The sequence below is a fragment of the Gorilla gorilla genome, chromosome 11, assembly GCF_029281585.2.
Source record: "Gorilla gorilla gorilla isolate KB3781 chromosome 11, NHGRI_mGorGor1-v2.1_pri, whole genome shotgun sequence".
Taxonomy (NCBI): domain Eukaryota; kingdom Metazoa; phylum Chordata; class Mammalia; order Primates; family Hominidae; genus Gorilla; species Gorilla gorilla.
This window is the reverse complement of record NC_073235.2, coordinates 21,725,468-21,739,170: the sequence shown is the minus strand read 5'-3', so window position 1 is coordinate 21,739,170 and position 13,703 is coordinate 21,725,468. Positions and strand designations below refer to the sequence as shown.

The following is a 13,703-nucleotide window of genomic DNA, read 5'->3' as shown; positions in this document are numbered from 1 at the left end:
GGGGAGGGGAGGATCCCTGCAGAGAGGGGTAGGGTGCCAACGCCCAGGCCCCGCCCTCTCCACTCGGCCCCGCCCTCTCCACCCGGCCCCGCCCCCGCAGGGCCCGCCCCGGCCGGCAGGGAGGATGTGAGCTCACTCCCGCCTCCATGTTCCCGGAATCGCCTGGAAGCGTCCGCCCAAGGTCGCGGGCCGCTTGGGGAGTCAGCAGCGCGCCAGGCCCCTTCGGGCCCCACACGCATTAGGTGCCTTCTTGATGGGTACGGAATGAACGCGGGCGGCGGCGGGACCGAGGCAGCGCCCAGTTTGTAACCGCGGCGCCGCCCGTGCCCGCGCACGCCACACCCCAGCGCGCTTCCGGCCGGGCCACGTGACCGCGCGTGCACGTGTTCCGGCCTCTCCGCTTCGCCGCTCCGAACCTCCTCCTGGTCGTCCAGGCATTCGTCCACGCGGAGCTGGCTTGGGCGGGGCCCGGGAGGCGGCGGCCGGGGAAGCCGCGGAGACGCGAGCGCCGAGCGTCGCGGGGGAGCAGGCCTGGGCAGGCAAGCGGCGGCCTCCGCCATGAACCCCAGGGGCCTGTTCCAGGACTTCAACCCCAGTAAGTTTCTCATCTATACCTGCCTGCTGCTCTTCTCGGTGCTGCTGCCCCTCCGCCTGGACGGCATCATCCAATGGAGCTACTGGGCCGTCTTTGCCCCCATATGGCTGTGGAAGCTTCTAGTCGTCGCAGGCGCCTCCGTGGGCGCGGGCGTTTGGGCCCGCAACCCTCGCTACCGCACCGAGGGAGAGGCCTGTGTGGAGTTCAAAGCCATGCTGATCGCTGTGGGCATCCACCTGCTGCTGCTCATGTTCGAAGTCCTGGTCTGCGACAGGGTGGAGAGGGGCACCCACTTCTGGCTGCTGGTCTTCATGCCTCTCTTCTTCGTGTCCCCCGTGTCCGTGGCTGCCTGCGTCTGGGGCTTTCGACACGATAGGTCGCTGGAGCTGGAGATCCTGTGCTCGGTCAACATCCTGCAGTTCATCTTCATCGCCCTAAAGCTGGACAGGATTATTCACTGGCCGTGGCTGGTGGTGTTTGTGCCCCTATGGATCCTCATGTCGTTCCTTTGCCTGGTCGTCCTCTATTACATCGTCTGGTCCCTCCTGTTCCTGCGGTCCCTGGATGTGGTTGCCGAGCAGCGAAGAACACACGTGACCATGGCTATCAGTTGGATAACGATTGTCGTGCCTCTGCTCACTTTTGAGGTCCTGCTGGTTCACAGATTGGATGGCCACAATACATTCTCCTACGTCTCCATATTTGTACCCCTTTGGCTTTCCTTACTAACTTTAATGGCCACAACATTTAGGCGAAAGGGGGGCAATCATTGGTGGTTTGGCATTCGCAGAGACTTCTGTCAGTTTCTGCTTGAAATTTTCCCATTTTTAAGAGAATATGGGAACATTTCATATGATCTCCATCACGAAGATAGTGAAGATGCTGAAGAAACATCAGTTCCAGAAGCTCCGAAAATTGCTCCAATATTTGGAAAGAAGGCCAGAGTAGTTATAACCCAGAGCCCTGGGAAATACGTTCCCCCCCCTCCCAAGTTAAATATTGATATGCCAGATTAAACTCCTAGAGAGGACCCAGGCGCACACAGACTCCACTTTGCCTTTGCCTCTTGTTCATTCATCCCAAACCTGGAAATGGAAACGGGCTTCAAACACTCGTCTCACGCCGTGTTTGAGATCACCGCCTCATCAGTATGCATCATAGATGGCGGTGGTTTCAGTATGTGGGTGTGTGTGGTGTGTACCTGGGTAAGAGACTTGCTTTCCAGGTTCGCACTTTCGGGTGTAGCTGGGGGCAGTAAGTCGAATTGTTTTAGTAGGTCCTCAAAAGGAATAACCACACAGCTGTTTGTTTAAATGCTACTGTACCTATCAAAAGTATTGTTTAAAAAGTATTTTTATACACTGCTAATCTAAAATTGTACTTCAGATTGTGCCTGTCATAACAATAGCAAATGTAAAAAGTTCTCTTTCCCACCACTTGTTTATAAGCCTCATAGTTGATATTTTTAGTGTTCCTACTAAAAAATACTCTCTCCTTGGTCTTTGCTGATACTGGTCTTTAATATTCTGATAGGTGAATTTTTCTAATGGAATGAACCCATGCATATATAGTATTTATATGAATATTTTAGCAGTGTAATATGTTGAATTCTAGTTCTCTGCATTACCATGTATTACGTTAAAGTATTTTTTAAAGCTTAGGTGTGAAGATATGTGTCTATTGCAGATGTCCTTGAAAACTGCGTAAAACAGTATGTGCCTGGTGTGGATCTTACCAAAGTACTAGGCATGAATGTAGGGATTGCAAATCCCATGGGTCTTAATATTTAGGTGTTAGTAACCAAGGTCTCTGGTAGTACCCGTTAGTAGAGGAAGAGGCCACTGCCCTTGGGAACTTGTGACAGGCTCTAGTGTGGTACCAGGCCATAAAGTGACACTGTTATTTAGCACCTTGAATTTTTCCACACAGGTAGTAACTGTGTGGAAATAAGCAACAAGTGGTTTGTCCATTTCTAAGAATCTTAAACTATTAGTTGGCTGTAGTGTGAAGCATTACTTGTCATTGGAAAGATGGAGAGAGTGGCCTTAACCGGAAGTGGTCAGTAGAAGCAGGTGTCATTTTAAGGGCCAAACTTTCATCTGTCAGCAATAGGGAAACAACAGTTCAAATTCTCTTTGTAGATAAGAACAGTGTTTCTTTTTTCTTTTCTTTTGTTTTTTTGTTTGTTTGTTTGTTTTGTTTTGTTTTGAGACAGAGTTTCACTCTTGTTGCCCAGGCTGGAGTGCAATGGCACAATCTCGATCTCAGCTCGCCGCAGCCTCCGCCTCCCGGTTCAAGCGATTCTCCTGCCTCAGCCTCCCGAGTAGCTGGGATTACAGGCTCCCACCACCACGCCTGGCTAATTTCGTATTTTTAATAGAAACAAGGTTTCTCCATGTTGGTCAGGCTGGTCTCGAACTCCTGACTTGAGGTGATCTGCCCGCCTTGGCCTCCCAAAGTGCTGGGATTACAGGCGGGAACCACTGCACCCGGCAAGTACAGTGTTTCTTTAGGTGCTGATGGTACACCAGGGAATCAGGGCAGAAGCCGGATCCTGCAAGAGTAATGTTTGAGAACAAATAAATACTTTCGAAAGGAGGTCAAAACAAAAAGGAGTGTAGGTGTTATTACTGCAGAGAAGACTGAATGGAGTCCACTTTTCTTATAGTAACTTACTAAAAATGATCTCAACTGGGCTCCACACACTTTGCCCTGGCCATGAGGCAAACTTGTTGGGTTTGGAGAAAAACACATAACCCTAAATTCACTATTTTTGCCCTATATAAAACATTAAAATAACATGCTCTGTACACATGCTGTCAACAAAAGCCAGCTCTAGGAACCTGAGTGCCAGAGTGCCTGAGGGAGCTACAGCTGGGCTTAGTTGGCTGGGATTGAGCTCGCTGTCTGAGAGAGCTCGCTCTGTCTCTCTCACACTGGCAGTTTACACCAGCCGGCAGCCCTGAGCAGCAGTGGGTGTAACTTTTTATAAATAAGGATTCATAGATTCATTCATATTCTCAATATTTCTTGAAGACCTACCCCAAGCCAAGCATGGTGCCAGGCAGTGGGGATGCAGTGGAGAGCAAACAGCCCTGCCCATGCAAAGTGTCCTGTACGGTGAGAAGTGTGAGCTGCACCCACAAAGGGAAAGAGCCCAGTGCAGCTTTTGCAAAATGCAGGGAAGGATGCTGCTAGCCTCAGGGTGACCTAGAACTTTAAGCTCATCTTTGTTTTCAGGAGCCCAGTGCCTCCCCTCCACCCCTAAAGAATATCTCAAAAACGTGGATTTTCATTTCAGTAAGATTTAGGGGTGCATGGGCAGGCAGTGCTGGAGGAATTGGGAGGCAGGTTTGGAGGTTGCAGTGGGACCACTGGCCCCTCCTGGCTAAAGTTTCAGGCCAGGAGCTTGTTGGCACCTGATGCAAACCCCCGAACCTGAGGGGTCCCCCACAACCCCCCAGCCCATCTTAACCTCCTCTTCCCCCAAGCTATCTGGTGTTGGAAAGCCAGCATCTAGTGTGGAAACAAGCTTTCTCACCAGGTAGGCCATCCGCTGTCAGGACCATTAGGTAAAAACAGAAGTGACAGGTTGTAGGAAGTCGTTCGGTCTGTGAGGCTCCGAGCACTTCAGCAGTGCCTGGGATTTACCTAACTGCCATGAAACATTGATTATCCAGCCTTCAGCATGTGTCAAATTCTGTAACTATTTCTCCTGTGATGTATCAGTCAGCTTTTGCTGCAAAACAGCATCAGAAATCTCAGTGGTCTACAACTAGATTCCCATTCTTGGGTAGTCTACAAGTTGGCTTCTAGGTTATGCTCCAGGCTGGGGGTCTGATCACGTCTGCTCCACAACATGTCCCGTATTCTGGGTCCCTGGTTGAAGTAGCAGCTTACCTTGGGCTGTGTTCTTTCTCATGGCGGAAGCACAGGAGGCCAAGCCCTACCTTGCAAGCACAAATACAGCCCCTGCTCACTTTCTGTTGGCCACAACACATGGCCATGCCTGACCTCTGTGGGGTGAGGCAGTGCATGGCCAAGGAACAAGCACAGTCCACACAGGGGGCTGTCACTCCATGACCTCAGTATTACAAAATGGTTCTCAAGGAATCGCAGAATGTGTGGCAGATCATCCATGATTTGTTTGCCCTGTGCTTTACAAATATCCTGAAATTTTTAAAAGCTGTTTCCATTAGAAGGGATCTGTTGGGGATTTGAGGTGAGATGAGAAAGACCCTGCATTCCAGCCCCTCAGCAGTGGTGAGGCCCGAGTGCTCCACACAGGACAGTTTTAGGAAAGTGCTGGAATCCAAAGCTTCTCCGGAGGGCTATGCAAGGCACTTTGGAAAGGCCAAGCCTGGGTGCAGGGAGCCCAGCCATGTAGGTAGAAGCAGCAGACGGTGAGGGAGGCCATCCCACCTGGCCCTGCCTCAGTGAAGGAAGCTGTTGGGATACAGGTCATTCAGCTGGGCGGGAAAGATGGGATGAAGCCCAGCAAGTTCACAGGGATCCGGGAAGTTGCATGGCTGGAAACCCAGGCAGGGCTGCACCACAGGGACCATTTGCTGGAGATGCAGCACTTGCCACGGCCACCACCACTGACAGCATGACACCCACAAAAAGGGAGCCTCCAGCCGCACCCCTGCTGCTGCGAGTACTTCCTCAGCTGTCTGCCATGAGCTTAAGGTTAAGTACCAGGAGGGAGGATATGATCGGGCAAAGCTCAGGTATGTGTTCATTCTGTAGCTTCCAGAACATGCGAGGAGAGAGCATCGGGCTCCTTTGTCTCGAGGAGGAGGCGGCAGGACTCTGCCAGAACTCACTCGATAAAAGATTTTCCCAAAAGGAAGGGTGTTCAGATGCCAAAGATGACAAAAGTCCACTACACCACTTTCCTTGGCTATCTGATGCACCCCCATCTTCCCACGCGCGCACCTCAGAAGTCAGGCTACCACCTGACATAACACAACCATGCCTCGCAACAAGACAGTGGTTTATCCCTTCCCTAGGAGAAAAGAGAGGCAATGCCAAGCTGCTTCATCAATTGTTAATACTTCTTCCAGCCCGCAACCCAGGATATCTGCAGGTGTCTCTCCCTCTGCTTTGGTCATGGCTCTCTCTGTTCTAGAATGTATGGGTTAAAGTCGGCTGCCACACCATGCCCTCGGCAGGGTGGTCCAAGGACCCCTGAGGGTCCTCAAGGTCCTTCCTTTCCCAACCCCACATGGTTTTCTTCAGTCAGGATACCATACTGCAAGAGACCGAAGGCGGAAGCAGCTATGAGGATGCAGCAGCCTTCTGTTAAGCCAGGCTTTAAGGATCTGCAAAAATGCAAAACGATGCCACTCCTACTGATGAAATATATTTTTTGTTTTGGAAAATATAGGTTTAAAATTTTTTTTAAGTTAACATGTAATGTAGTCTTAAAATGGATGAATAAATGTTTTTCAGAGTTATTGGCTTTAATTTCTAAGATGCTAAATGTTGACGTAGCTCATAAACAAAAGCCCGTTGAGGTCTTCAATCATTTCAAGAGTGTGAGGGAGTCTTGTGACCAAAGCATTTGAGAACCGCTGTCCTATATTATCATGGGGGAAAGAGAGGATAAAGAAAATAGAAGGTTAATGAATTAAAATCTGTGCTTTAACCTTTAGCCTAACCCCTGAATAGGCTTGAGTGGGGAGTTGAACGATGAATTGTGGCTGAATAAAAACCTAGCATATTGGAGAAGTTAAATATCTGCCATGCGTACTTTAGTTTAAGATTATTAGTTATGAGCTTGAGCTCTATTGCTAGTAAGAGGCCTAAGGTGGTTACACCTAGGGCTGTAAGCTTTAGGTGAAGTGGTATAGTTGTTTGGGGGGGGATGAAGCAGGAATAATACTGTTGGTCATGAGGAATCCAGCAAAGATACTGCCGATTGCTAGGTGCTTAATTGAGTTAATTAGGAAGGGATTATTTTGATTAATGATAGAGTTATGAAGTGAGGTTGTCCTATTAGAGTGAAGAAAATAATTCGGGTACTATAGACAGCTGTTACAGAGGTGGCAATAAGAGTAATAGAAAGGGCTCAGGCGTTGGTGTATGATGTATTTGCGGTTTCGATGATAAGGTCTTTAGAGTAAAAGCCTGTGAGGAAACGCATATCTGTAGGTGCAAGGCTGCCAATAATAAGGGAAGAGGAAGTGAAGGGTAAAGTCTTGAATAGTCCTCCTATTTTACGGATATCTTGTTCATCATTGAGGTTATGGATAATGGAGCCTGAACAAATAAATAATATAGCTTTTTAAAAGGCGTGGATGCAGATGTGAAGGAATGCTAGGTGTGGCTGATTAATACCAATTTTGACTATCATAAGGCCCAGCTGGCTTGAGGTGGAGACTGCACCTGCGCAGGTGCTAGGCGGGGCCAGCAGTGGGCGTGGTCTTTCCGGGCCCGGGATTGGTGAAGGCTCTGGGGCTGACGAGGCGAGGCAGGAACCCTCCCCAGTTTCGTGCTATCCCGAGCCGGGCGGCTCGCCCAGGATACGGAGCCCGGCGGTCACGGGGGAGAAGGTAGCTGTCGGGCATTCCCCTGGCGCTGAAGGGCAGATTGCTGTAAGTAGAGTGGTAATAGCCCCTAGACATAATGTAAAGGTTTGGATTAATAGGTTATTTTCTATTAAAGAGTAGAAACGGATGAGTAGGAAAACTGCTACAACTACAGTGCTGGAGTGGAGTAGGGCTGAGACTGGGGTTGGGCCTTCTATGGCGGATGGGAGTCAGGGATGGAGGCTGAATTTAGCTGACTTTCCTGCTGCTGCTAAGTAATTAATGGAAGGGTGTCGGGGATTGGGTTTAGAATCAACGCTTGTTGAAAGTCTCATGTGTTGGAGGATAAGAGAAATCATGCTATAGCTAAAATAAAGCCAGTATCGCCGATGCGGTTGTACAGAACTGCTTGGAGGCCTGCTTTTGTTAGCAGCTGCTCGGCCGTATCATCAGCCAATTAGAAAGACATGATTCCTACGCCTTCTCATCCGATAAAGAGTTGAAAGGGCCGGGCGCGGTGGCTCACGCCTGTAATCCCAGCACTTTGGGAGGCCGAGGCGGGCGGATCACGAGGTCAGGAGATCGAGACCATCCTGACTAACACGGTGAACCCCCGTCTCTACTAAAAATACAAAAAAATTAGCCTGGCGTGGTGGTGGGCACCTGTAGTCCCAGCTACTCGGGAGGCTGAGGCGGGAGAATGGCGTGAACCCGGGAGGCGGAGCTTGCAGTGAGCCGAGATCACACCACTGCACTCAAGCCTGGGCGACAGAGCGAGACTCCGTCTGGAAAAAAAAAAAAAAAAAAAAGAGTTGAGACAGGTTGTTGGTGGTGACCAGAATTAATACTGTGATGAGGAAAATAAGTAAATAATTGAAAAATTGATTGTTAGGGTCTGAGTTTATGTATCATATTGATAATGCTACAACAGATCAGGTAACAAATAGTGCTACTGGGATAAATATTGTGGAAAAGTAGTTTGAAGCTTAGTGAGAGTTTAAGAGTTTGGATTGTCATTCAATGTCAGTTTGAGATAATGACTTCTTGGTCTGTACATATAAACATTGTTGGGATGAGGCTAATGGTGAAGGCGCATACGATAGGTATTTTTACGTAGTTTGGGTATGAACCTTTTTTGCAGGGGTTGACTAAGGTGATAATAATTGGTAGAATTAAGGGGATTAGGGCTATTATAGTAGTGGAAAAATACGTATTTGTTACTTTTATTTGGAGTTGCACCAATGTTTTTGGTTCCTAAGACCAATAGACAACTCTAATTCTTTAAAAGTTGAGAAAGCCATGTTGTTAGGCATGGGGGCACAAGTTAGCTGTCCTTGCGTACTTTCTTGGTAGATAAGTTGCAGGCTTCTATTATTAGATCCACAATCTAAGGTTTCGGTTATACTATAGCTACAGCATGTAAACCCCATAATAATTTTAGGTTTTAAGGGTGATAGAAGGATAGGTGCGACATGTATAAATATTAATGTATTTTCTCGTGTAAAGGAAGGTTTAATACTGTCAATGTAATATGTGAGTGTCCCTTGTTGTATCATGATTAATACATATAGGGAGTAGAGGGCTGTAATTAGTATGTTAAGTCCTGTAAGCACAATAGTGATATTTGATCAGGAGAATGAAGCTATGGTCACAAAGAGTTATCCTACTAGATTAATGGAAGGGGGTAAGGCAAGGTTAGTGAGATTTGCTAGAAGTCATCAAGAGGCTATTAGTGGAAGCAGTATTTGAAGGCCTCGGGTAAGTAATATGGTTCGGGTATGGATTTGCTCGTAGTTCAAATTTGCTAGGGAGAATAATAAGGATGAAGTAAGTCCGTGGGCAATTATAAGGGTGACTGCACCTGTAAAGCTTCAAGGGTTTTGGATGAGGATAGCTGTGATAACAAGTGCTATATGGCTTATGCAGGAGTAGACAATAAGTGATTTTAGATTGGTCTGTCGTAGACAAATAGAGCTTGTCATAACCATTCCTCATAGGGATAATATGAGGAATGGGTAGGCTATATATTCTGTTAGGGGGCTGAGGATAAGGGTAAGCCATATTACACCACAGCCGCCTAGCTTTAGGAGAACTGCTGCAAGTACTATTGAGCTGTCACTAGGGGCTTCTACGTGGGCTTTAGGGAGTCACAGGTGAAGTCCATATAGAGGTATTTTCACTATAAAAGCCATAATACATGCTAGTCATATAAGATTATTGGATCAGGAGGCTAATAGTTCTTGGTTGGTAAATATCGTTACTAGCATATTTAGTGAAACTGAGGTATTTTGAATGTAGACAAGTGTAACAAGTAGAGGGACGGATCCTACTAGTGTATAAATAGGAAATATGAGCTGGCATTGAGGGGCTCTGGTTGCCTACCTCAGCGGGTGATGATAATCAGGGTAGGAATTAGTGTAGCTTCAAAGAGGATATAAAATATAATTAGTTCTGTGGCTGTGAATGCTATAATTAAAATCTGCAGGGAAACCAATATGGAAATATAGAGCTGTTTTTCATGGGGGTGATTCATTGGGCAGGTGATATTGGCTTGCTGGAGTTTGTAGTCAGGCTGTTGAGATTAGAAGGGGGGATGTCAGCGGGTCAGAAAAGATTAATGAGAAGTTGGGTGAGTTATCGTTTAATTGGTTAACAAATAGGGTAATGAGGCTGATGAGTAGACTGTGGGTAGTCATGTTGATTCAGATTATAGAATTTTTAGAGAATCATGTTATTGGTAACAGTATAATTGTTGGAATACTAATTTTTAGTATTGAAGTAAGTGTAGGTTTTGTACGTAATCTAGACCATATGTGTTAGAGATTGAAACTAGTAAGGCAAGAACTGCGGCTTCATAGGCAGCAAATACTAGGAGGATGATGGGTGTTATGGATGCTAGAATGAAATGTATATTTAAAGTTGTAAGAGTAATTATGATAAATATTGATAGTATGATGGCTTCTAGGCATAATAGGGATGATATTAGGTGGGATCGATAGACTAATACTCCCAGTAGTGCTATGGTATATGCCAATATAATATTGATATAAATAGAGGGCATTTGGTAAATATGGCCTATCATAATCTAATGCGTCAAAATCATTTATTTTGACTTAAACTACTTACCAATTCAACTCAGTCTAATCCTTTTTGGGTTCATTCATAAGTTAAGCCTAGGATTAAAATGATAACTAGTAGAAGGGCTGTGCTGATTGTTAGTGTCAGGTTGTTTGATGGGCTCATGGTAGGAGCAGTAGTAGAGCGATTTCTAAGTCAAAGAGGAGAAATGTGATGGCTACTAGGAAAAATTTTATGGAAAAGGGGAGGTGGGTGGAGGTTATCGGGTCAAATCCGCATTCATAGAGGCTATATTTTTCTATATAAATGTTAAGTTGTGGGAGCCAAAATGTAATTATTAGTAGTAATAGGGCCATTAAGGTGTTGGTTACTAGGGCTAGTGTCAGGTTAATTACTCTCTTTCGGATACTATGGAAACTAATTGTTTGGAAGTCAATGGTACTATTTATACTAAAAGAGTAGGGTCCTCATCAGTAGAAAGAGACGTATAAGAATAGTCATACTACATCTATGAAGTGTCAATATCAAGCGGCGGCTTCAAAGCCAAAGTGGTGGTTGGATGTAAAGTGGAATTTTAATGGGCGGAGGAGGCAGATAGTGAGAAATGTTGATCTGATAATAACATGAAGTCCGTGAAAACCTGTGACTATAAAGAATGTTGGGCCGGGCACCGTGGCTCACGCCTGTAACCCCAGCACTTTGGGAGGCTGAGGCAGGTGGATCACGAGGTCAGGAGATCAAGACCATCCTGGCTAACACAGTGAAACCCCGTCTCTACTAAAAATACAAAAAGATTAGCAAGGTGTGGTGGCGGGCACCTGTAGTCCCAGCTACTCAGGAGGCTGAGGCAGGAGAATGGTGTGAACCCGGGAGGCGGAGCTTGCAGTGAGCTGAGATCGCGTCGCTGCACTCCAGCCTGGGCAACACAGTGAGACTCCCTCTCAAAAAAAAAAAAAAAGAAAAGAAAAAAGAGAATGTTGAGCTGTAGATTCCATAAGAGATAGTAAAAGGGGTCTCGAAATATTCTGAGATTTGTAGGAGGGTGAAGGAAATACCTAAGGTGACTGTGAAGGAGAATGCTTGAATTATTTGCTTTCGATTACCTTCTATTAGGCTGTGGTGGGCCCAAGTAATTGAAACTCCTGATGCAAGTAATACAGACGTATTTAGGAGGGGTACTTCTAAGGAGTTGAGGGGAAAAATGCCTGTTGGAGGTCAATGTCCCCCTAATTCTGGAGTCGGGGCTAGACTAGAGTGGTAGAATGCCCAGAAGAAACCAGCAAAGAAGTATATTCCTGAGATAATAAATAGAATTATTCCCTATTGGAGGCCTTTTTGGACAACTGTTGTATGGTGGCCTTGAAATGTACTTTCTTGGATAATGTCATGTCATCATTGGTGTATCGTTAGTGTGTTGGTTAGTAGGTCTAGGGTTAAAAGAGTGATAGAATTAAAGTGAAATCACATGGCCAGGCCAGATGTTATTAGGAGAGCTGAGAGAGCTCCTGTCAGTCGACAGGGGCTGGGTTTGACTATACGGTAGGCATGTGTTTGGTGGGTCATTATGTGTTGTCATATAAAGGCTTACTAGTAGTGTCAAGACATAAGCCTGAATAAGGGCTATGGTGAATTCGAGAATGGTTAGTAGTATTAGAATAATGAAAGCAATTGAAGCTATGGGAAGACTAATAGTTGATAGTACCAGTGTGGGTCCCCTGATTAAATGTATTAGCAGGTGGTCGGCTGTAATGTTGGCTGTTAATTGCACAGCTAATGCTATCGGTGAATGGATAGGCTAATGGTTTCAATGAGTACTAGTATAGGGATAAGTGGCATAGGTATGCCTTGTGGTAAAAAGTGAGCTAAGGAGATTTTAGTTTTAAAGTGGAAGCCTGTAATTACTGCACCTGCTCACAGGGGACTGCTATACCTAGGTTTATTGACAATTGGGTAGTTGGTATAAATGAATGGGGTAGAAGCTGGAGGAGGTTGGTTGAGGCAATGAAGATAATTAGGGATATCAGTATAAGGGATCAGGTTCATCCTTTAATGTTATGGGTAATTATTATTTGTTTTAGTGCAAGTTGAATTATCACTGTTGAATGGAAATGAATCAATTACTAATTAGATGACTGGAAATTGGAAATAGCATGGCAGGAAATAGAATGATTAATGTTACTGTGGGTAGACCTAGAATTGTTGGGGTAGTAAAAGAGGTGAATAGATTTTTGTTCATTTTAATTCTCAGGGGGTCTTATGCTTTTGTGTTTTGACTATTTTTGGTGCAGGGGTAATATGATAAATGAAATTTGATAATTTTAACTGAATAATGGAGAATAAATTAATGACAGGATAATAATGGACCACGTGATGGTGTCTAGTTGAGGCACTCACTGCAGAGACGCATAGATCCCTTCAGTCTTCAACTTCAAACGTTAATCGGGGCCTAGCAGGGAAGGAAAAACACAGGCGACTGTCCTTATTTCTGCAACACAGCACAGGACAGCCTCTCTCCACTCCTGATCCTTGTCCTCTGCAGCACCTCGGGTAGTCAGCTCACTGAACACAGCAGGATAACTCACACCTTCATTCTGGGGCCTGAACCCTTTGCTGGTCCTGTTGGCATCTTCCATTTAATCTCAGCACGAGACACGGACGTGCTCAGAGGAGCCTGGGGGATCCCCTGGAAGCTGGCCATGAGCCTCTGTCCTTGTTTTGCAGCGGCAACGCTATTTCCCCATGATGGTCTGTCAAAGGGGGAGGTGGGGGTTTTCCCGTGGGCTGGGGTAGTTGATCCTGACTACCACGGGGAAACGGGTGGACAGTCACACCCAAAGCTCACCAGCCACCTTCTCTGTTTTCAGGATGTCCTGTTTGTTAAACAGCGTCACTGCGGGGAAGGGAGGGTGGAAGTGGATTTTGAAACCTTCCTCCACCGCAGCAGCTCTCTCGCTCCCTCCCAGTCCCTCTGCCTGTACCCCTGCTCCGCCCCTGGCTCTGGAGCCCCGGTACCCTGCGGTGTGGCCGTGCTGGGCCCTCGAAGCTGGGCCGTGTGCTTCCAGCAGAGCATCAGCAACACTCTGGGACAGGATCTTGGACCACATGTTCCATCATGTCTCTTGTCCCCTCCCAGCCCTGTCATAGGCCTGCCCTCTTGGACGTGTAGCTGCCTTCCTTCTCTCCACACCAAGGCCCCCTACACTGGCCCCCTCTTGACCTAGGCAGCAGAGCTGAAATATGACTGGCCACTCATGCATGGCAGAAGTCCCATCCCTCACGGCCATGCTGGCATTTTGACCTGACCCTTTCAGGCTTTAACCCAGTGCCGGGAGTAGTGTGGGAAGTTCAGACTCGTTCACCAGCCTGAGACCCTCCCAGGCCAGCCCCCTACACACTCCGTAAGCAGTAACCAATGAGAACAGGCCAGGGTTCCAGGCCAGTGTGACACATCCAGCCAGGGCTGCCCCTCAGCACCCAAACCCCTACCACCCAGCTGC

The 13,703-nt window shown here is 46.8% G+C and overlaps 1 protein-coding gene and 1 pseudogene across 1 annotated transcript; one reads left to right on the top strand and one right to left on the bottom strand.

The window, feature by feature from the left end:
- The first annotated feature begins 103 nt into the window (after positions 1–103).
- TMEM185B (transmembrane protein 185B) lies at positions 104–2,255 on the top strand. The gene has a single exon (XM_055380523.2). It carries the CDS (start codon positions 559–561, stop codon positions 1,609–1,611), a length of 1,053 nt encoding a protein of 350 aa, XP_055236498.1. The 5' UTR covers positions 104–558; the 3' UTR covers positions 1,612–2,255.
- A 3,998-nt stretch (positions 2,256–6,253) lies between these two features.
- Positions 6,254–13,310, bottom strand: LOC115933744 (NADH-ubiquinone oxidoreductase chain 5-like; annotated as a pseudogene).
- Positions 13,311–13,703: the final 393 nt, after the last annotated feature.

Bases quoted from the DNA above. Each gene is read 5' to 3' on its own strand.
- TMEM185B (XM_055380523.2), top strand. From the start codon at position 559: ATGAACCCCAGGGGCCTGTTCCAGGACTTCAACCCCAGTAAGTTTCTC.